Source organism: Capricornis sumatraensis, chromosome 8 (genome assembly GCF_032405125.1).
Source record: "Capricornis sumatraensis isolate serow.1 chromosome 8, serow.2, whole genome shotgun sequence".
NCBI classification, from domain to species: Eukaryota; Metazoa; Chordata; class Mammalia; order Artiodactyla; family Bovidae; genus Capricornis; species Capricornis sumatraensis.
Window position 1 is genome coordinate 101,950,045 of NC_091076.1, and position 23,142 is coordinate 101,973,186.

The 23,142-nt window shown below is 52.1% G+C and overlaps 1 protein-coding gene across 1 annotated transcript; it reads right to left on the minus strand.

Moving 5' to 3' along the window:
• Window positions 1-44: 44 nt before the first annotated feature.
• Window positions 45-21,221, minus strand: CARD14 (caspase recruitment domain family member 14). Its single transcript, XM_068976844.1, has 20 exons — window positions 21,011-21,221; window positions 19,693-19,830; window positions 18,430-18,755; window positions 15,748-15,915; window positions 14,683-14,802; window positions 13,938-14,063; window positions 13,279-13,443; window positions 12,170-12,271; window positions 11,125-11,267; window positions 10,943-11,037; window positions 9,309-9,369; window positions 8,942-9,134; window positions 7,254-7,380; window positions 6,844-7,081; window positions 5,726-5,789; window positions 4,916-5,039; window positions 3,715-3,888; window positions 1,655-1,776; window positions 857-972; window positions 45-240 (listed from the first exon to the last, which is right to left on the minus strand). The coding sequence occupies exons 1-20, from the start codon at window positions 21,219-21,221 to the stop codon at window positions 45-47; spliced, it is 3,009 nt and encodes a 1,002-aa protein (XP_068832945.1).
• Window positions 21,222-23,142: the final 1,921 nt, after the last annotated feature.

Genomic DNA, 23,142 nt, shown 5'->3' on the forward strand with positions numbered 1-23,142 from the left:
ATTTTCTGAATTTGTTCATGACACAGGGGCCATCCACAAAGCCTCTACTCTGTCCATACAACCTTCCTTTGCTCATCCGTGACGGCCAGGCGGACGCAGCCGAGCAGGGCATCCAGGTCACTCCAGCTTTCAGGGGCCAGGCTGCTATATAGACAGGGCACTTTATCCAGCTCAGCCTCCTCTTGCCTGGCAGCCTCCAGGAGCTGGTCCTCTGCGGTACCTAGCCGCTGCAGAGCCTTCCTGCCAGGGCCGGAGATGGGGGGGTGGCTTAGTGAGAGTCTTGCACCTGTCTCCCAGCACAGAGCCCCAGAAATCAGCTGCCAGCTTGGAATTCTAGGGGCCTGGATGGACTGATGATGCAACAGCTGTCTAGACGCCCTAGACATGGGTGGCCTGATTCGAGGTAACCCAACGCCTCATGAAGAAAATACAACTGGGGCCCTAGATGGTGTTGCACTAACAGAAGGTGGCCTGGTTTACAACTTCAGTTCTAATTGTAAAGGGAGCAGCAGGATGTCTGGGTTGGTTTGTCCCGGTCATGAACCAAGTAGTGTTTTTCAGTCTCTGTCCTCACCTAACATGGTTGGACTGTTAACTGTACCCCAGGAAACATGTGGCCTTAGCCAAGGTCTGGCTCTAAGGTCTCACCTTACTGTCCTCTGGGTTACTCCTGGGGGCTGGCTGCAGGACCTTTGTCCTGGATGTTGTGGGGGAACTCCCCTGTGACACTCGGGGGCTGGCACAGGGCGAGATCCTGGAAACCCCGACACAGGCTCTGGACATGTTCACCATGGGCCTCATGGGGAGTTCCAGCACCCGTTCAAACCCCACCACCAGCCCCCAGGGGTGCACCTACTTGAATTTTTTTGCCACCTTCTCACTGATGGAGACATGGATAATGATGGGGAAGATCTCCATCCTGTGCAGGACACAGACACTGTCCAGCTGGATGTCCAGGAGGGCGTGGGTGTTCTGGGGGGCGTGGGGAGAGAAGTGAGCCTCAGCCTCAGAGTACATGAGGGGAGCCCACACTCAGGGGAAACATGGAGAGAAGCGTACAGGCAGGACTGAAGTTTGCAAAGGAGATGAGGAAAGAATTTGGGGATGCCCCTTTGTACATGAGCGTGCTTGCTGTACAGTTTTAAAAGTTTCCATCTGTTTGACTTTTCACTTCTGATCTAGAAATCAGAGGCCACTGGGATTGCGGGAGGCTTTGTGTGGAGCTCAAACCCTAGGAGTCGGTGGCTCCATCAGCCTCTTTGGGGGTTAGAAGGAGATGGGGCCATTGTGTCTCTGGCTCACAGCTGTTCTTAATTGCTTTGTATCAACAAAATTTTATCATTCTCAGATTTTCATATATTTGTCTGAACCTTAAAACATGGAGTGTTATCTCCATTTTATTCATTCATTTAACAAATGTTTATTAAACATCTCCTGTGTCAAGGAAACAGACTCAGGGAATTTAAGTCTTGCTCAAGGTCATGTGGACCCCACATGGCAGAAACAGGGTTTGATCTTTCTGTGATGGAGCCAGAGATGAGCTAAGCACCAATTCTGGGTGCTCCCGGGGGCCCTGGAGGTTGGCCCTTCCTGCCTTCTCCCCCCACCCTCCTCTGGAGATGGAGTTCCTCCCAGCCCCCACCCCACGCCTTACCTTTCCCATGAGGGACTCGACTGCTCTGCGGGTGACACAGTAGAGGCCACCGGATGCCTCTCTTTCCTGGATGATGTCCCCTCTCTGGCTGGAGGTGTGATACTCCTCCTGGCTCAAGTACTCTGAAGGTGACAGTTGATGGGGATGTCACACACCCAGCTGCTCCCTCAAGAGCCTGTGCTGAACACCCCCCACCCCTGCAGACCCCTGTGAGCTCTAGGGGAAGCTCTTGCTAGGGTTTCCTCTTTATAAACCTGACCCTGCTCTCTCTGCTTGGAGGAGTCTGTGCCCTGCACATTCACCCTGAACTCAGACACAGCGGGTGCCCCGTCAATGCCAGGATGTGGGTGGATGGATGGAGGGAAAGAAGGAAGGATGGACAGATGTAGATAAACCCCTCTCCCATCACTTCCCGAGCCCCAAATTTACATATGCAGCTACTTACACCCAGAAATCCCTTCAAGCCCTTAAATCAGTGGTTCTCAACCAGGGGCAGTTTTGCCCCCAAGGGACACTTGGCAATGTCTGGAGACATTTCTGACTGTCACAGCTTTGGGGGAGGGGCTCTGCTCCTGGCATTGACTGGGTTGAGGCCCAGGTATGTTACCCATCTGCGATGCACAGGACAGCCCACAACAGAGAAGGACCCCAAATGTCATGCCCAGGCTGAGAATTCCTGCCCTGTATTAACATGTTAGAACACACCCCTACTTTTCCCTTCTTCCTGAATAGCACCCACTCTCCCAAGTGAGAACCGCACGTGCCATCCTGCTAGCTTCCACCCTCCAGAGCTCCACCAGACCTTCCAGACAGCTCTTGGGACTACCCTCTCTTCCCTACTGTGGCTTTGCTGTACCACCTCTGGCCCCAAGGGTTCCAGTGGTCTTTAGCTTCTCCAATCTGTCTTCTATTCTGCTTTCAAAACAGGCATTCAAAGATCAGGCCTGATCCCATCCCCTAGCCCACGGCACTTCAGGCACCCACCGCCCCCTCCCCATCCTACCTCAGTACTTTGCACATTCTGCTTCTCAGCCTGGACTGCCTTGTTCTGCTCACAAACTCCTGTCTGTCATCCCCACCCTTACCCCTACGCCTCTCCAGAGAATTCCTCTCTGGGCCACTGGTGGAGCTTAGACAAGTCAGCCTGCCACGTGTTTAGGTGTTTGTCTCCAGAGGCGCAGACTAGACCCCCAGGGCCTGTAACCTTCTGCACAGAGCCTGACACGCAGCAGGTGTTCACTGGAGGAACTGTGTGGACCACACTTGCTCCCCTCTGTCCCCTCTGTGAACTCCAGGAGAGAAGGACAGGGCCCTGTTCACCCCTACGTTGTAGCCTGACTCTCTGGGGCAGCCACCAACCAGGAATGGTGGACAGAAGAAAGTGCCAAGGAGCTAACTCCTGCCCTCCAGCCAGCTGAGCCACCTTTCCTGCAGAGCAGGGCCACTGGGACCCAGGATTCCCACTGGGTCTAAATTCATCTCCATGGCTCTAAATTGAGTGGCTTTGGGCAGGTGGGTGGAGCCCTTTGGTTGTATGAAGTACAAAACTAGCTGCCAGCAGAGCTGCACTTTGCCCCACCCCTCCCCCGTCCCAAATCCATGTTCATCTGAAACCTCAGATTTTCACCTTATTTGGAAATAAGATCTTTGCACATGCTGTTAGTTAAGAGGAGGTTGTACTGGAGCAGGGTGGTCTGAAATTTAATGACTGGGTCCTCATAAGAAAGTAATGTGAAGGCAGAGGGACACACAGATGAGGAGGCAGAGATCAGAGTGTTATAGACACAGGCCACCATCAGCCACCGGAGCAGGCATAGGCAGGAAGGATCCCCTCCACCGCAGCCTTTGGAGAAAGGGCAGCCTGTGGAGACATCTTAACTTCAGACTTCCAGCCTTCAGAACACTAAGGATACATCTCTGCTGTTTTAAGCCCCCTGGTTTGTGGTCCTTTGTTTCGGCCACTCCTCTGTCATCCACCCCCTTGAAAGCAGATACAGCATTCTGCCAAGGCCTCGCCCCACCACCTGACAGTCAGGTGGGAATCCCAGTTGAGAGCGTACCTGCTGGGCATTTCTTAAACCCTTGGAAGAGGCACAGCTTCTCAATCAGGATCTTCCCAACCACTCGGGGCACGAAGAGCACCGGCCGGGGCCGGCTGGGCCTGTGGGGGTGTACCAGGGTGTAGGGCACCAGGGTGAAGCAGCTCTCGGCCCAAAAGCACACGGTGGAGGGGTCTGTGCGAGACAGGAGCCGCGAGTGGGCCGGGTGCCGGGCTGCAGCAGACCCCGCCCCCAGGACGGCCTGTGTCTGTTTTGCTCGCTGCTGCAGCTCGGCCCCTGCAGTAATACGGGCACACTGGGCTCCTGCACGACGCACCGTGGCCTGCACACCTGCCTGGGCTGGTTTCTTTGTACTTGCTGATTAGATGTCCTGCTTCTCTAGGATCACCTTTATAGGCTGCAGCTTAAACTCTTTTCCCCGTTTGTTTCGCAGGGAGGATAGAAAACCTGAGTTTATCCTTCCAGTCTGGAAGCTTCCTGTGTCTTCTTCCTTAGCCTCATCCTCAGGGACACATGATCCCAGGCCTTCCCTCCCTCCCTCCCTCCCTCCTCTCCTTGTCATTTTGGTAATATTAGATGTGGGTTGGGTTGGGAGGATCCCCTGGAAGAAGGCATGGCAACCCACTCCAGTTTTCTTGCCTGGAGAATCCCATGGACAGAGGAGCCTGGGGGCCAGAGAGTCACAAAGAGTCATACATGACTGAAGTTTCTAAGGACACAGGCACTCAAAGCACTTTGTAAGAAAATAAACTCAAAACAGTTTACCTTTCTCTAAATTCACTTCTGCTTATCTCTTCACACGGTTTTACCTGCGCAGGGGTCTGTGCTGTGCTGGCCTCTGTCACAGCCACTACTCCCCACCCCAGCCGCTATATTCCCTGGGGCTTTTAAAAACGGCAGCCGTCTGAGGGCCCACTGGTTTGTGGAGTGTTGGGCATTTGGAGAGTGTTTAGACTTTACTATTCTAAAGGGACTACGGTCCAGATGACTGTACCAGTGGCTTCGGACCATCTTATTGGGGTAGGTTACAGAAGTAGGAATGTCAGTTAAAGTTCACTAAGAGTGTATAACAACTGCTTTCCAGAAGGGCACATAGACATCAATTATGTTTCTTAAAACAGATTCTGGCCTAGATGATTGGTGTTATCCTGACCAAGCTGCCCAACCACTGCGGCCCCTGAAGACCCTCCACCAGCTCCACCCACCTCACCTTCTACCCGGCTCAGGTCCGACTGGCTCCCTTCAAAGCTTGACCACAGAGGGCTGGCCTTGGTTCTGTCCATACTGACAATGCGGACCAACTTCTGGGTTCCCCCAGAAGGCTGCTGGATGAGGGAAAAGGAACGTCATACAGCATTGGGGGCCTGCCCCCCCAAATTCAGGGTGATCTCTGGCCCCAGGCTGTGCCCACTGAACAGTCAGGAGGCCCAGGCTCCATGGCAGGGAATGGGAGATGAGAGGTGGCCAAAGAGGGTCCTCAGGCTGAGCCTTCCCTAGGGAAGGCAGGGAGTGGGAGGCAGGAAGGAAGAGTAGGGTCCCCCAGCCTAGCCCTGCCATGATCCCGGGGGCTGCCCTAGTGCCTTGCTCAGGGGCAGCTGAGTGTTCTATGTCAGGGCAACCTAATGGTGCCCAGCCTCAGTGGGGAATAAGTGGGGTACACATGGCAGGCAAATGAGGTGACCTGGGACCAAGAGGCAGGGAGCATACACAATATATCTGCACACAACAGATCTTGCAGGCTGGGCGGTATGCAGACCCAAGTGAAGGTTTGGACGGCGGGGAAGGGACACACCAGGTCAGCCCACCTCAGGTCAGCAGCCTCCACTCTCCACTCTCCCTCAGTCAATGCCCACAGTTTTCCAGCCCAGCCCCGGTAGGGCTGTGATTTTGCCCCTCCCTCAGGATGATGTGGGTTGGGAGAGAAGGAAGGCCAGCAGGGGGAGAGGCAGAGCCCACCCGAGGGGGCTCCATGTCTAGGACCTGGACTGACAGGGTGAGCTCCCCACCTCACCTTGCGGGTCACGGTGCTCTGATGAGCCATGTCCTGGAGGAGGGCAATGAGCAGCTGCTGAGCCCTGTGTGGAGGAGAAGGACCCCAGCCCAGCTGCAGGGAGGGCTGGACGGAAGAGGTGGGCCCCTGCGCAGTGCTCTGGGACATCCCCACTGCCCCCACCATGGTCGTTCACCCCAGCAGCCCTGTAGTCCCCTGAGGTTCTTAAACACCTGCAGAGCCCCAGCCACCCACTGGAGATGCTAATTGAATTGTTCTGAGGGAGGGTCCAGGCAACACAGTCTGAGCGGGGTGGAGGCCACCATTCCACGACCTCACTAGTCCCAGTGTGGCCTGAGGATTTCAGCCTGGCATCACCCAGAGACGGCCTGGAAATGCAGAGTCTCAGGCCTCTTCCTGCATCTGCTGAGTCTGATCTCCAGGTGGCAGAATTTGCAGTGAGGCTTGAGAGGAGCCAGACAAGACACCATGCTTGGTGCCTTATGGTTGATCTACTATAGAACATGATTCTGAGCAGGGGAACTGTTGCTCCCAGGGAGGGTGACTGGCTATCCCAGTTGGCCCAGGACTGAAGGAGTTCCCCAGGACATTGGGCTTTCCGACAGTCCTGGACACACCTGCACGATGGGTCACCTTCCCCTAGGGGACACTGGCAATGTCTGGAGAGATTTTAGGTTGTCAGCACAAGGGGCAGCTGGGGGAGGGTGGCGCCGGGGTACTACTGGCATCCAGTGGGTGGAGGCTGAGATGCTGCTCGCATTCCAAAGTGCCCAGGACGGCCTCTCACGACAAACAATGAGCCAGTCCCAAACGTCCATAGTGCTGAGGATGAGAAACTGGTCCCACATACCCTAGAATGCTCTAGGACTCAGGTCCATCCCTTTTCACAAAGGAAGCCCATCTAAGCAGCAAACCTGGTGGGTCGCACATTGGAGATTCCACTTCTTGGAGGTGCCCCACCCCATATCCCTGGGCAGTGAAGGGAGCCTCGGGAAGGCTGTTTCTCTAGGGCAGGAGGGGACCTCCTGGCTAAGCAAGGCCAGGCAGTGTCCCCTCCCCTCCCCCGGGCACATCCCCGGGCTCTCTCTCGGGTGTGGGAGGTCAGGACGACTGCTCACCGGGTGTAGTTGGGGATGGTGCCATGCTTGGTGCCCTTGGTGCTATAGGGGCCAACACGGTGGGCATGCCAGCAGCTGCTGCCCTGGAACAGGGTGTCTGTGACGTGCAGGATGTCATTGCAGTGCACCTGAAGCTCTTCCTCCGCCCGCCCCTCCAGGGCCAGATTGACCCGGATGTAGAAGGAGTCCCCTGATGTGGCCACTTTGGCCTCTAGGTCCTGGACTAGCTTCTTATAACCTGATCAAAGAGGACATGGGAACAGGTAAGCCCAGAGCCATGATGCCCCGTGAGGACAGTTCTGCTTTGGGGGCCACTGTGGACTTGGGGTGCAGCCTGGCTCTGCAGTGGGCTGGGAGTGTTGGCATCAGAGGCCTCTGGGGGAGGGTGGAGAGGGTAGGGGAGTGTGTACCCTCCATGTTGACCTTCACTGACAGACAGCAGAAGCCATTCACCCTCCGGAGAAGTCCGACGGCCCGCTCCAGGGTCATGCCCTCCAGGACAGCCTTGGACAAGGGCTCGGTTGCCTCGTAATCCACCTGATGGAAGATCATGAGGGTTACTGCTGTTGACCAGGCTTCTGCAGCTGCGGTCTGAGTGCAGGCATATGCCCTGCAGGAGACTCACTGCTTCCCAGACACCCATCCACCCCCATCAGAGACCTGTGTCCTGTGTATCAGGACAACTTGATGCAGGGTCTCCAGGCTACACACATTCCCACCCTGGATCAGGTACTTAGATCGCCACTGGGTGCCTAGTTTCCGCTCTCCAACATGCTCCATTCTAGAGCATTCTGGAGCAGAGTCCTCAGCTTGGGACTATTGACATTTGGGGCCATCCTGGGCCTTGCAGGAGGTTTTGCGCCTTCTCTGACTTCCACCCACCAGATGCCAGGGCACCCTCATGTCACTCCTTCCCCAGCTGTGAAATCCACAGGGCTCTTTTCCACTCATTTGTTCCCAGTGTTGTGTTGGTTTAGGAGAGTAGATATGTTTATAATGAGAAAAACAGAGATGTTTTTAATGCTGTTAGAATGGAATTGGCCCCATTCAAGTATCAGGACTGTCTCATAAAGGGGCTCTGTTGCTTTAACCACAATGTGAGCTGACAATTGAAAATCTCACCAGGACTGTTAGAAGTGTGACGAAGGGCTTTTGTGTTGGGTGGGCTGATGCTTACGTCAGGAGCTCTGTGTGTGATCATTCGAGACAGAGGAGAACTCAGCTCAGCCCATGGACAGTGGGGAGAAGCAGTAGGGTCCATGAAATCCTGATTGAGGGTACAGCCCCTCCCTCCCTCTCTCAGCCCTACAGCCGCCCCCTACACCCCCCTACCCTGGAAGGAATTGGTGATGCCTGTTTTTCAAATTTCCTGCTAATCTTAAAAGGCCTGATGCTTAATAATTCTGCTTATGTTGTTGCTGCTGTTCAGTCACCAAGTCGTGTCTGACTCTTCGTGACCCCATGGACTATAGCACGCTGGGCTTTGCTATCCCTCACCATCTTCTGGAGTTTGCCCAAGTTCATGTCCATTGAATCAGTGATGCTTTTAGGTAACATCAAAGTGACCTCCCTGTCCATCCGTTCACTTAATAATAATTAGGTTGTACATTTTTGTTTTCTGCAGTTTAATGGATATTTTATAGTAAAAAAAATTTTTTTATGTCCCCAAGGTTAAAATGGAGAATTTCATTGTGTGTATTTTAACACATACACATGAAGTGACAGTAAGATTATTACAATTAAAAAAAACAACCCACATCAGAATCTTACATAATCTCTATCAGAAGATTCCTGGGCCAAGATTGCTTCATCCCCAAAGCTCGCTCAGCTGGTGCATAGTCCAGCCTTCAACAGCTTGTAGGTCACTCTCGAGTTCAAGGATGTCAGGGTGGAGAAGGGCGCAGGGTTTTGATGAGAGTCACCAGGACTCTCTAATCATTGTGTTACTGTTTTATGTTAGCCCAAGAAAAGAGCATGGACCAATCCAATAATCCATTTTTGTCAAGTTGAATCCATGGCTGCCTGGGTTACCTGCCCCTCGTGCTGACCCCACCCTCAAGAGGATGCTGGGGGCTTGAGGGGCTGGCGCCACACTCACCATGACAATCTGGGTGCCGGGGCGCAAAGCCATCTCATCTGCCGCAGAGCCTGGGGTGACCCGATGAATGAAGATGCCCGTGAGGTTCCCGCCAATAACGCTTATCTGCTCCAGCAGCGCATTCCCCTGGAAGGCCAGCACAGTGACCTGGCTCAGGATTTTGCGGGCTGGCCTCCGCCTCACTGGGAAGCAGCTGCAGGAAGGAAGGGGCCGAAGCTCAGGCATCCTAGAGCAGGAGCTTGGGTCTCCCCCTGGGTCCCCTCTAGTCCCAGCATTCTGGAATTCTTCCCAGGCCTCAAACAGGCTGACAGTGAGGACACAGTCCTCCCTCTGCTCTGCCACCTGCTGGCCCCAGCCCTCTGCTCACCTGGTGGAGAGATAGAGGTCCCCAGAAGACGGCTGCAGGCTGTTCTCAGATTCAGGGAGGTCTAGGAGGAAGCCAGGGGCTCAGGTATGGAGCTGGGCCAGCCCTCAAGGTCACCCCACTTCTGAAGGAGTTTGGGCTCACCCATGTAACCTCAGTGTCACCCCCGCCCCTGCCGCAGGCACCCTCCCTACTTGTTCTGTGTTTTGCTGAGGCTGAACCTTCTCTTGCTCCTCCCTTCCTTGATGCCCAGAATCTTGATTCACTGCTAAAATAGGGGAGGCTGGTGGGGAGATGCATTTGTCAGGGTTTAATCTACATTGTGTCCTTTTGCAGTATTTGAGTTGCTAGCATTTTACAAAATAGGGAATCTGGAATCTGGATTTCTGTCTTCACTTGAGAAATCAAATCTGGCATAACTCTGGGCCTGTATTTCTGTGTGGCAGCCACCGCTGGCATTGGTCATCGGCTGCCTCCTGACTCCTGGGTCACTCTGCTGCTCAGCTGGCCACAGCAGGACTCTGAGTTGGCAATCTGCAGGGCTAGATGTCCTCAGAGTCTCCCCAAGGCCTATATTTTAATATGTAGCCTGTGAGGCAGATGGGCTGCTCCCAGCCCAGGTGTCAGCCTCCCTGCAGGTAAGGTTGCCCTTCTCGCCTCCTGAGCTGCTCAGAGAACCAGAGGGCTCTCAGACAGCTAGTGGTCACCAGCTGCAGGCAGCCTGTGCCCAGCTCACAGATAAACATATACTCGTGCTCACATTCAAAGCCGAGTGAAATTATACACTCCCAATGTATTTGAGGTCAAAAGTAAATAAACAAGGACTTGATGCACAATCATGACAAAAGGAAAAAAAAAGAGCATTGACTCATCCTGTTTGTGATCTCACATCCAGGTTGGTTATATCTGGGGTGGAGCCTCCGTTATAAATAAAAGTGGCAATGAATTTGTAAGAGGCAAGGTTTCTGGTCACGTGACCCACAGAAAGCCTGAGGCCATCAGTCCTGAAGGGGCTGCCAGGCGACAGCGTGGGGATACACGCACTCCCTGGTGGCTGTAAGGTGAAATTCAGACAAGTTGCTAAGCTCCTGCTCTGTGCAAGGCCCAAGGTGGGGGGCAAGGCCCGTGAGGGGCCTGTGCCTTGAGAAGGAGACAGGACCAGTTAAGTGACAAATATGGGGAATAAGCCACAGGAGAAATGGGAATGTCTCAGGTGCCAGCATGCGGCAGAAATGTTCCCAGCAGGTGCCTCAGCAAGGAGCAGTGAGGATGGAAGCCGGTTGCCCTCTGGTATCACTGGGAGGCCCAAGTGTCCGTGGGACAGAGAGAGGACGTGTATGTCTGGAGCTATCTGAACTTTATGTTGAGCTGGACGTGGAGGTGAACGCAACTCCTTTAGCCTCCAGGTGAAAACAAAAGGAGACTCAGTAAACACAGCACATCTGGACACTGGTTTGAACTGCCAGGCTGTCTGGATGTTCCCAGAGCTCAGGTCAGGGCAGTAATCAGGTTCACTCCTCTCTGCCCCTCCCCTGGGGTGTCTCACCTGCCTCCCTGAAAATCCCTGTCTTCTTCCTGGCTCTGCCAGCCCAGCCAGGGGTGGTGTGGTGGCTGCAGAGGTTTGGGGGTACACTCACCTGCCCGGTCTACAATCTCAAAATCCAAGTCTGCATTGCTCTTCTTAGCACCCAGGGAGCCTCCCTGGTCCACCTCCAGGATTTCTGGGCAGCCGCTGCAAAGCATAAGAAGATGGAAGTCAGTGTCCCAGGGAGCTATGGGCAGTTGGAGCCACCTGATCCTGTCCATAGCCCCACTCTACCTGGAAGACCAGGGGTCTTCCCAGAAGTCCTCTGTGGCCCGCTTGCACAGGGATTGCTGGCTGGGAGGCGCAGGGCTGCTGGAGCGGAAGCTGTCCACCAGCTCTCGGCTGGACGTGGCACTCAGGTCAGACCAGAGCTGAGACTGGGGGAGGACACAGCAGAAGTCACCATGGGGCTCTATTGGGGATCCCCTAGGACAGTATCCCTGTTGCCTCTACTGTGTAGAGTGTAATGATAATAAGCCACAGCCTCCCACTGACAGGGTAGAGGAGGCAAGAGGAGGGGAAGGAGGAGCAAAGAGCCAAGCCACATTAATTGAGCACCTACTATGTGTTGGGTACTCTATTAGCTACTTCTAGATTTTATGTTGCTTAGTTCTTTATTTTTTAAGTTCCCTTCCACATATGGGATCTTAGTCCCTGACTAGCGATTGAGTCCACGCCCCCCGCAGTGGAAGTGCAGAATCTTAACCACTGGACCAACAAGGAAGTCACCTGTATCACTTAGTTCTTAATGGTAAATCTATATGGTGGGTAGCATCGTCCCACTTTGGGGTGTCCCAGGTGGTGCTAGTGGTAAGTAATTTGCCTGCCAATGCAGGAGACATAAGAGATACAGGTTTGATCCCTGAGTCGGGAAGATGCCCTGGAGAAGGAAATGGCAACCCATTCCAGTATTCTTGCCTGGAGAATCCCATAGACAGAGGGGTTTGGTGGGCTACAATCCATGGGGGTCACAGAGAGTCAGATGTGACTGAGCATCTGAGAACACACACTGTCCCACTTTACATATAAAGCGACCGAGGCCAGAGAGGCTAAGTTACTGGCTAGTGAGGGTCACGTGCTGACGGGGTGGAAACGTGCAAGATGCAGAGCGTGGGACTGGAGGATGCACGTGAAATGTGCAGATCCAGGTGTAGCTCCCCCGTTCACTTGAGAAGCCTTTCTTTAGCATCTTTAAGCATCTCCTACGTGCCAGACCCTCTTCTGTCCTGATAGATGAGGTCTGGTCCAGCCCCAGCAGTGATGGAGACACTGGCCGTACCTCAGAGGAGCTGCCGTCGCTGTCATCCCGTGGGCAGAGGGCAAACATACGCACCAGTCGCTGCTTCCCCTTCGGACAGGGCTCCCTGGCCCCCACCTCCTGCTTGGGCTGCCAAAGACCCAGACAGGCTGGTTAATTCAGGGAATATCCTAGGTTGCTCTCAGAGTTTCTACCGAGTCGCAACCCCTGTATCTCCAGCTTCCTGAGTGGTTTCCTTTCCTTGGCTTCAAGGCAAAACATTTATGTCCCCTTCTCCCAGCCTGGGACACCTGGCACTGTGGGAGCTGGCCACTGATGGGACATGCAGCAACCAGCTTGGTGACTGCATTTTATCCCCTTTGGATAATACATGTTATTCTCTCCTGGTTATACAAATAATAGATACTAAATGTATACCTATACATAGTCCACAAAGAATATTGGTGGGGAGGAATAGGCCAATTAGAGAAGAAAGTAAAATTGACCCATCCTCCCACACTCAGAAATAGAGCAGCAAGCAGTTTGTTATCTATTCTTCAGTCTCTTTTCCATGCATATGTATATATATTTTAACACGTTTGATGTGGCAAGTGGGGGAGGGAAGAACGGCTGGGACCTCTGCTTTAGGGAGGGTCGGGTCTGGCTGTGCTTCCCAGGTGTCCCTGGGCACCTCTGAAAAGTCTCACCCACCCAGCAGGGTGTCTGGAGCTGGAGCTGCTGGCAAGACCATAATTAGAGGTTTTACAGTAATTTTAGTTTTTTGAGAATGGAGCTTCCTTCGTTTCTATCACTCAGCTCTCAGGTAGTTTACTTTCGAGCATCCCAGGAAGACATCACCCACTAGACCAAGTGACCACCTGCACAGCTTCCTATGCTTGCTTTCTTCATTGAGTGCCGCACATTCCAGGTTCCAGAACCTTCCACCAAGCTAACCCTTCTGTGACTTGCATAGTATTAGCATAAAAAGAGATGCAGAAGCAGACTCAGCCTGCTCCACTGGATACCGTCAACCTTTGATCACACTACACCTCACAGGAGCCAGCACTGTGGACAGAGCTGAATCCGGTGGTGCCAGTGGGCCCATGTGGCTGGCTTGGGTCTGCCCCGAAACTCCGCATCCTCCCCCCAGCAGCGCTCACCCCCGGTGATGACTCGGCCTGCACCTGCAGCCGCTGGACCTGCTGGCGCAGCTCACAGACCTGGTCCATCAGCTCAAACACCTTCCTGCGGAGGGCGTCCTTCTCAGTCAGGTTCTGAGAAATCTCCAGCTGGGCTCCATCCCTCGCCGAGTAGGCCTGGGAGCCGAGAAGGAAGACAGGAAGGACCGATGTCCAGAGGATAAAGAGGCCATGTCGCAGGAGTCCAGCCAGAGAAAGCCCCTGTTTCTGGCCTGTGTTTACCCTGGACTCCCCTGGTGTGCAACACACACAGCTTGTTCCGTGGCTTACCACCATTTATGATTCATGTAAAAGTGAACAGTTTCAGTAACAGTCAATAAGGGGGTGCACACAAACACCTCCTGCTAGAAATGAAAGGAGGGAAGATGATGTACAGCAGGCATGGCAACCGGTAACAGTGGCGGGGAGCTGAGAAACATCCTGGGGACCAAGGAGAGAGACCCCGAGTCTGGAACCTGCTGCCACTGAGGTCAGGTGACCTGGCTGGCCAGCAATAAGCCACACCCAGAGTGGCCTTCCCGACCCTCCTGAGACCCCTCAAGGACTGTACCTTCGGTCTTTGGAGCCCCTCAGCCTGGCACCCAGGCCGGCCCCTCACTCCTCCCGGGTACCTGGTCTCGCTCCTTCTGCAGCTCGACCACTTGGCTCTGCAGGGCGTTCATCTTCTCCTTGTAGATTTCACAGTCCACCTTGGTTTTCTGGAACTGGAGCAGAGTCTGCTCCTTCTCTTCCCAGTACTGGAAGGAGGGGGACAAACATGGCCCACGAAGGTCAGTGACTCTGAGGGTAGGGCTGAGGATGGGGGTGGGGGAGCCTCGGGGAGAAGTGAGCGAGGTGGTTCTCGCGAGGAAATAAGGTGAATTGATGCTCATTTCTTAAGTGCTAGATTTCAGGTGCATCTAGAGTTGCTGTGTTGATTATATTTTAGTTTGATCATCAAAATATGCATGGGTCCTGCATGTCAAATTGTGTTTCGTTTATTCCATGTCCCAAAGGGCATACCTATTTTCCCTCTGCCCACCTCATTCTCTTCCACGGTCTCCTTTCTCTCGTCCTCCCCTTGCCTTTTACAGCAACTAAATGAATCCCTGGCTCTCACCCTGGGGCCCCCATGCACTGAAAATCACTCTGTGTTTTTATCGCTTGTTTGCCTGACCTACTTTCTCATCACTCCATAAAGTGGACGTGGCCTTTAGCATTGGATTCTGAGTTGGTGCCCAGCCTAGTTGGACAAAGGAATAAGTGAAGAGGCCAATGCATTTCTTGGGCAAAGTTGGTTTTAAGCTCAGTGTGGATTAAAGAATCTGCTTCCTCATCCAGGCAGCCCAGCCCCTAAGCACAGCCCAGCAGTGTCACCTGCTTTCGCTGTCTCTCAGCGGCCACCGCCCGCTCCCTCAGAGAGTGGATGCGGTCCACCAGCTCCTGCCTGCTCTCCAAGGCCTCGTCCAGATTCTGCTCCAGAATGTCCTTCTCCGCCTGGCACAAAGAGATGTCAGCCCAGGGACCCTGACCTCCCCGAAGGCCCCAGGGAAACATCCCCATCATCTCGTCCCCAGGACAGGAGGCAGGAAGATTCGAGTCCTGGTGTGGGGATGGATTTAGCTTTATTACTGCACGTCAGGCAGGAAAAAAGGCAAGGTCAGCAATCAAAATGGGGAACATGCATTTCAGCTCCACGTGAGCGTGGCTAGGAGACGAAGTACAGGAAGCTGAAAGCCTCTGAGGGTAGTATAGCGCCTCCTTCTTTGAGGCAGTTTCAGCCTGCTCCCTCAATAGATCCAAACGCAGAGGCTTCCAGGAGGGCGAATTTCAAGGGGTGAGGCACTCCCTCTTCACGCTCACTTTTATGAACGATGGCACAGTTCAGGCCAGGTAACCCACACCCCATGAATGTCTGTGGAAGGATTAGTTCAAAAATAGATATTTATTGATCGAAAGGGACCGGAGAGGAGAGGCAGATGATTTGCATAATTTCAGGGTGCTGGCAACACGAACTTCTCTGCATCTTACAGTTCCCCACTCCCCCGTGCCCACTTTTGCAGGCAGAAAGTTCCCCCCTTCCACAACCTTAAAGCTAATCTCATCAGTTATAATCAGCCTCCATTTACTCCAAAACAACATAGCAGCAGCAAACGAGCTAAGACTTTTCAATACGTGCACAATAGCTTTCAGTTTTTCCAGCATATGGGGTCTGGAAAGAACGGGAAGGAGGGATGTGAGAAGGGGTGGTGAGGATGAGTCACTAAGTTTCATCTCACCCAGACCTTAGCTACACCTCAGTGGAACCACCTGTCAGAAATCCCACAGTGTGGAGGCCACAGGCCAAGGCCAGTGACACTACCTGCTGGCCACCAGGGAAGGAAGCTGAGCCTTGGGGGGAGACCAGGGCAGGAGGTGAACCTTGGGGGCACCAGGACCCACCAGGCTGAAGGTCAGAGAGCGGAGCCTCTCATTCTCCTCCTTCAGGCGGCTCAGCTCCTCATCTCCAGGCTCCAGGTCGCTGGCCATCTTCAGGGACCGCTCTCGAAATTCCCGCTCACAGGAAGAAGACATCTTCTCTCGCTGCAGCTCTTGCTTCATCAGATACAGCTGCCAGAGAGGAGAAGGAGGGGGAGAAGGTCACTGCTGTTTCTCCACTAGACTAGGAGTAGGGTGTGGTCCTCAGCCTTTCTCCTTAGTGATGATGCTTTTCATATTCAAAAAGGTCCCTCTCCCAAGATTTCAAAATCCATAAAGGGTTTTACCTAAAGAATAGTCCCTGTAGGATGATAAAAGCATTTTAGCTTTATCTTACTGGGATGTGTAGGGGTTAAATCACTGAGCTGGGGTCCCCAGGAACAGAGAAAGGAGCCCTTGCCATCGGCTCTTGGATCTGACAGCCAGTGCAGCCAGGGATGAATAGCCACTAAGCCTCCTCCAGCATGGCCCTGCTTCTCCGCCTTTCCACATTCCACTAAACATGTCAGGTGAAGTGGGGGGCAGCAAGAAGAAACCCCAGGGGATCTACCAGAATTAGAGGTTTGGGTGTGAACTCGTGATTTCTAAACTATGTGCATGTGTGTGTCTACGCATGGCTGCATGCCATGTTCCTATGCGTATCTGTAGATGTGTGTATACCTGTGTATCTATGTGCATGTTTCCTAGCCCTCTCTGCTAAAACGGCTGAGGAGCAAAGACACCCCAGTAGCAATGAGCACACCTAGAGCCCAGACCTTGGTCACTAAAAGGAACTGGGGCCCCTTGAAGAAATGGTTGACTTTGGAGCTGAGGTGGGGTGAGTATGAGATGATCCTGGAATATCCTGTGATGATGCAAAGAAAGTCAGTGCTAAGAAAATTCGATGGCATGTCATGTCCCAGGACACAACATATTGAAGGGGTTCCCACTGCCAAATCTAGGACACCTTGAGCACCAAACTAAAGACAATAACATGTTACAGATTACTGGAAATAGGAATCCACGCATCTGTGCCAATAACAGATGCACAAGTGTGGAAAGGAAAGGCTCTCTCACGGCCAGGATGCTGAGGGCCAACTGGTCACCATGGGGAGCACTGGAGATGGGGCTCATTATTTTGCAGCCACCAGAGTAAAGATGTGCTCAGGCAAGAATCACTGGTCAGGCTAAGTCCAGGGGAAGGTTTTAACATGAAGCTAGGGTGCTTGATGGCCGCAAAACGCCTCTCCCATACCCCGGATTGCTTACCAGCTGCAGGGAGTAATAGTAAGAGTACTTTGGCAATTTTGGTACAATACCTGATCCTGGACTGGAGGGAAAATGCCATAAACAATGTACTTGCTCAGAGGTTAAAGCATCTGCCTGCAATGTGGGAGACCCAGGTTCGATCCCTGGGTTGGAAAGATCCCCTGGAGAAGGAAATGGCAACCCACTCCAGTATTCTTGCCTGGAGAATTCCATGGACTGAGGAGCCTGGTGGGCTACAGTCCACGGGGTCACAAAGAGTTAGACACAACTGAGTGACTTCACATACATAAAACTGGAACATTTTGGGAGAATGGCATTGAAATATGTATAATATCATATAAGAAACGAATCGCCATTCTAGGTTCGATGCAGGATACAGGATGCTTGGGGCTGGTGCACTGGGATGACCCAGAGGGATGGTATGGAGAGTGAGGAGGGAAGGGGGTTCAGGAATGGGAACACGTGTATACCCGTGATGGATTCATGTTGATGTATGGCAAAACCAATACAATATTGTAAAGTAATTAGCCTCTAATTAAAATAAATCAATTTAAATTAAAAAAACTGGAACACATACAGTAGATTTAAGGATTATATGACTGTAATTTTATGAAGTCGACAACTGCACCACAATTATATAAGAGAAATTTCCTATTTTTAGGAAATATACATCAAAATGTTTGGGGGTAAAGGGCCATGATGCGTTCAACTCAAGTGGTTCAGGAAAAAGTGTGTGTACGCGTGGGGAGGGAAAGAGAGAGAGCACAGTAATAAAGAAAAGGTATGTGGATGTATTTGTATTTTTATCTGTATATTTTTGGGTAAATTCAAAATTCTTTCTAAATAAAATTTAGAAAACTAAAATCAGACAATGCCATAGTTAAAAGCAAATGCCAAAATGACAAGGAATGACTATCCTCCATAAAGAACTCTTGTAGATCAATAAGATACAATAATTATCCCCAACAGAAATATGAGTAAAAGACTGTTGGGGTCTGAGGGGGCCTCACTAGTAACATTCCTGTTCTCCCATCTGTATCCAGGACCAGCTGAGAAAGACAAAGGAGGAGCCAACAGAAGTCCCCTTGGTTCCTGATGCAGTTGGAGGGGAGCAGGGCTGGCTGGTTCCACTATTCCATAACAGCCACCACTCCCGTAATAGCCAGTCTGCCAGAGGTAGGATGAGGAGGAGGGCTCCCCATCGTGGGCACTTCACAGACCAGGCGATTGCAGGGCAAGGTGGTTGAGGCCACATAGCTTATTCGAGGGAACCCTGGTGGAGAAGTTTCCTGCAGGGGTGTTGCAGGGAGCGGGAGAGGGGTTCCAGGAGATAGGCCAGCAAGTGCAAAGGCCCAGAGTGGGGAGCAGCTGGTCAGAATGGTTACCCTGAGCTGTTACCTCTTCCTGCAAGCTGCGGCAGCGCGTGGTGGCCAGCTCCTTCTCCTGCAGTGCATTGCTGTAGTGCAGCGAGAGACTCAGCATCTCATCCTTCAGCTTCAGCACCTCGTGGAAGTGGGCGCTGACCTCGCGCTTCATGCGGCTGTGATCGGTTTCCAGCTGACTCAGGCCCTCAGCGCGGGCCTCGGCCTGGTCCAGGCGCTCCTGCAGCTGCTGGCACTGCCGCAGCAGTGCCTCCTTCTGCCCCTTTTCCTGGCTCAGCTCCTCCTGCAGGCTCCCGATGGCTCCGGCCAGGCACTCGGTCAGCTTGGATGTCTCCATGAGCCCTGAGGGACAGGGCAGGTAGGCCAGGGGCTCCTCATTCTGCAAGGTCTTGCTGCCTGCACCCACACTCTCAAGCAGGGCCCCCACCCTAATTTGTGGGTCACCGTAAATGCTTCCAGGCTCAATAGGACTCGATATTTCGGTTAAATAAATAGCACGACAGCTGATTTTTGTCCTCATTCTTGGCTTCCCTGTGGGACCTAGCTGTTTAAACCTAACTCCCCATTCCCTGCCACCATCAGCTGAACCTTGCTCGATGTTCATTCTCATGTCATCCTAAGGAAAACATAACAAAGAACATGAGTCTGTATAACAGAACCCTGAATCCCATAAATAGGGGCTGTGATGACAAATAGGCTGAAATACTTTCTTATCCACAGTTTTGAGTGATGTCGCCCTGCCCCTTCAAATACCTAAATCTTTCAGCAGCTTCTCCAGGGAAGCCTAAAATGACTCAGTTAATGAACAAGACCTCATCTCCCACCTGGCCGGTATAAATCTTTACTTAGAAGCTCCTCTCCTTTTTCCCGCTGTCGGCCCCTCCCAAGAGCCAGAGCTGGGCAGGACTGGGCAGGACCGAGTAGGAACCGGTTCCTTCTGCCTCAAGCACCTCAAGGTAAAGGTTTTCTAAGAAAGGCCACACTTCCTCTTTGCCTGTGCCTCTCAGATGCAGGATCCATGCCCCGTGAGGGGTCTGCTCTTGGTGTTGGATAGTTAGGGACAGAGTTTTTCATTTATAACCCAAGGTCATGGGCTTTGCCTACCCACCCCCACTAGGGTTAGTGTGTGTGTGTGTGTGTGTGTGTGTGGGGTCTCCTCACCCCCTACAGTCTGGAGGGTGTGGTTGGAGCACAGGGACAGGAATGTCTGCCCAGTTTGGAATAGCCTACAGTCAAGGAAGGACACCTCCTCACCCCTGGTTATATCCCCAGATCTTACCACTGAAGTTTGTGAAGTCCACGCTGGGCTGCAGCCCCGTGACTAGGGTGTAGACATCAGGGTTGTGGAACTTGAGGCTCTCCAGGAAGGCAACGGCCCCATTCTTGCCTCGAGTCTTTAGCAAATCCAGCAAGTACCCTTAGGAGAGAGAACAGTCTTAGCTAGCCAGGTACTGGGTGGGCTTCCCATGAAGGAAGCAGAGTACAGTGGGGTGGCGGTCATCCTTGCACATCTAGGAATCAGGAGGTCAAAGCAGTTTTCCAGGGTCGATTTACTACTTCCATGATGGTGGTAAGACTCGAAAGGGGTCAGGCTGATATTTATTGAGGAACTGCTACAACCCAAGTGTTAAGAGTTGAGAATAAAAGACTCAAAAGGATAATCGTTGCTCTCCAGACCTCTCCCAGGTGTGTTGTGGACACATGAAGACACACATGTACAAAGCAGGTGGGAGGGAAGAAGCAAATAGCAGTGCCCAGGGTCTGGTGCTAGAGAGGCTCAGGCCTTCCAAGCCCACCTAGATTCTATCACTCTCAGCTTGAATTAGCTTGAATTAATTTCTCCCCTATAATGGTCATTAGGCTACAGGCACAAATAGTACCACATTGATAGCTACCACTTACTGCCTATTTTTGAAGGCCCAGGCTTTGAGATGAGTATCTGATAAAGAGTAACTCATTCCATTCTCCTAACAACTTCATATGATGAAGCTTTCCTGTTTTTGAACGAATAAACACAGCTAGTCAGACAATTAGAATCAGCTCCAAAGACATCTGGAGTGGGTTGAGTTGTGGCCCCCAAAGTTATGTCCACTTGGAAGCTGCCAGTGGGACCTTGTTCAGAAAAGGCTTTGCAGATGTAATTAAGGTAAGGATCTCAAGAGGAGGTCCTCCTGAGTTATGCAGGTAGGCCATAATCCAATCACAAACATTCTTAGACAAAAAAGGAAAAGACAGAAAGAAGGACATGTGATGATAGAGGCGGAGATTGCAATGATGTAGCCACAAACCAAGGATGCTGGGGCCAACAGAAGCAGAAAAAGGCAAAGGTTTTCCCCTTAGAGCCTTCAGAGGGAGTTCAGCCCTTCTGACACCTTGATTTCAGGCTTTTGGCCTCCACAGTGTGAAAGAAGATGTTTCTGCAGTTTTAAGCCACCCAGTTTGTGGTCGTCTGTGGTGGCATTTCTGGAGCACTAACCCAGTCCCATGACTTGACCTCAGGTCACCTCAAGGTCCTGCACTCCCTGCCCTCACACAGGCCTTTCCAGCACCACCTGCGCCAAGCTGGCTCTGCAGTGGGCTGGGACACAGGTCCTCACCGACTCTCATGGCTGTGTTGTTGAACCTGGGGCTGTGCAGCACCTCCTCCTCGTCCAGCTGGTCCAGCACCTTGGCCTGGCGCAGGTAGGGGGTGAGACGGCTGGGGCAGATGCTGCGTACAATCCTGCAGCGGTGGTCCTCCATCATCTCCCACAGCACCTCCTCGTCCAGGGAGGTCAGCGAGGAGTCCGTGCGGCACAGCTCCGCCATGGCCCGGCCTCAGCACCCTGGATGGGAAGGGTGGCCACGGAGGGCTGGGGTCAGAGAGACACAGCTTCCTGTGCAGGAGGTCTTTCCGTCCAAACCCTCTTCCCCAAGTCAGCAGTAGGGAGGAAATGACCAATTCAGAGAGGTCATGACACTCGCTCTGGCCCAGGTGTCCTGAGACCAGCAGGAGGATGCTGTCCATCCTTATTGTTGATATCAAGTCAATCCCTCAGCCAGGAGCAGAGCAAGCAGAATGGGGTTTCTTTTGGATTCAGGAGACTGGATTTGCCTTTAAATCTCAGGAAGCTGCCCCTGGCCTGGGGAATGGGTGTACTGAATGAGGGTGACATTACAAACCAGATGGATGGGGCTTTCCCTGGCGGTTCAGTGGATAAAACTCTGTGCTCCCAGTGCAGGGGGCCCAGGTTCAATCCCTGGTCAGGGCACTAGATCCCACATGCTACAGCTAAAGATCCTGCATGCTACAGCTAAGTCCTGGTACAGCCAAATAAATAAAAAATAAAATAAAAATCTGTCTCATTGAAAAGACAAAACAAACCAGATGGATCTAGAACATGTCTTCTTAATAGGTGTGACAGAGCCCTCAAGGGGTCAAAAATTGATTCTTGAGCAAAAATTCTTACCCTTCTGTGTACTAGAGTGGGTTGCCGTTTCCTCCTACAGGGGACCTTCAACCCAGGGATCGAACCCAGGTCTCTTACGTCTCTTGCTTTGGCAGGCAGGTTCCTTACCACTAGCGCCACCTGGGAAGCCCGTATAAAGCACAGATGTACATAAACAGACAGTTTATCTGTGAGGTTAATATCTCATGAAAGGAACGCATGTACACCCGTGGTGGATTCATGTCAATGTATGGCAAAACCAATACAGTATTGTAAAGTAAAATAAAGTAAAAAAAAAAAAAATCTCATGAAAGGGAAGAGGACCTCAGAGGACCCCTTGCCCAGACTGCCAGCCACAGATGCTCCCTGGCTTTGTAATGAGTCACCTCCACAGGTGTGCCCCCACCTGAGCCCCTCTCCTCCCTCCAGCCCTGGCACAAAGTCACTAGCTCACTGATCCATCTAAATAAGATGCTTTTAACCTGCAGCCTGTTTTAAGCATCCTAAAAAAAGTCCTTCAAATGATTTAAAATATCCATATACCAGTCACACAGACTCAACCCATCTTAACACTTTGTACCTGGTCTCCTTTTTAAGGACAAGCAGTTAGAGACAGCTCAGTTCTGGTGTCTCCAGGTCCTGTCCCTTGCTCTCTTCTTGCAGGTAACTTCTGGACCACGTGATGCATATGACTGTGTCTACACAGGGCATCTTGTCATGTGTCCCCGGGAACCCCATAAACAGTGTGGTACTGGGCATGGCTCTACACTCAGCCTGTTTATTTTTTTGTTATTTTTGCCATACCACGTGGCTTGTGGGATCTTAGTTCCCCCACCAGAGATCAGATCCGGGTCCATGGCAGTGATAGCCCAAGTCTTAACCACTGGATAGCCAAGGAAGTCCCTCAGCCTGTTTTTTGAGGTTTAGCAAATGGATACATGCAGCTTGATCTATTTTTATTTATTTATTTATTTATTTTAATATAATTTTATTTTACAATACTGTATTGGTTTTGCCATACATTGACTTGATCTATTTTTAAACTGTGTACTGAATTCAATTACACTAAGAAACCACAGTCGGTGCTCCAGTGGATGGGCCTTAGGTTGTTTCACATTTTTCTCCAACACGCGCAGTGCCACAGTGACTGTCCATGTATGTCACCTTGAGCACAGGTGGGAGAGTTTCTCTCAGACCTGAGAATTCATATGATTTGGTTCTTTTCATTTGGAATGGCAAGGTGGAGCAGCTGGAGTCAAGTACCTATATTTTAAAAAAAGCTTTTGGCTGTACCACACGAC

Bases quoted from the DNA above. Each gene is read 5' to 3' on its own strand.
- CARD14 (XM_068976844.1), bottom strand. From the start codon at position 21,221: ATGGCGGAGCTGTGCCGCACGGACTCCTCGCTGACCTCCCTGGACGAG. The intron at 11,268-12,169 runs GTACGGCCAGTG...GTCCTCCCCCAG, and splicing joins GCGACGGCAGCTCCTCTGAG to TCTCAGCTCTGGTCTGACCT. The intron at 9,135-9,308 runs GTGAGCAGAGGG...TCCTTCCTGCAG, and splicing joins GACCTCTATCTCTCCACCAG to CTGCTTCCCAGTGAGGCGGA.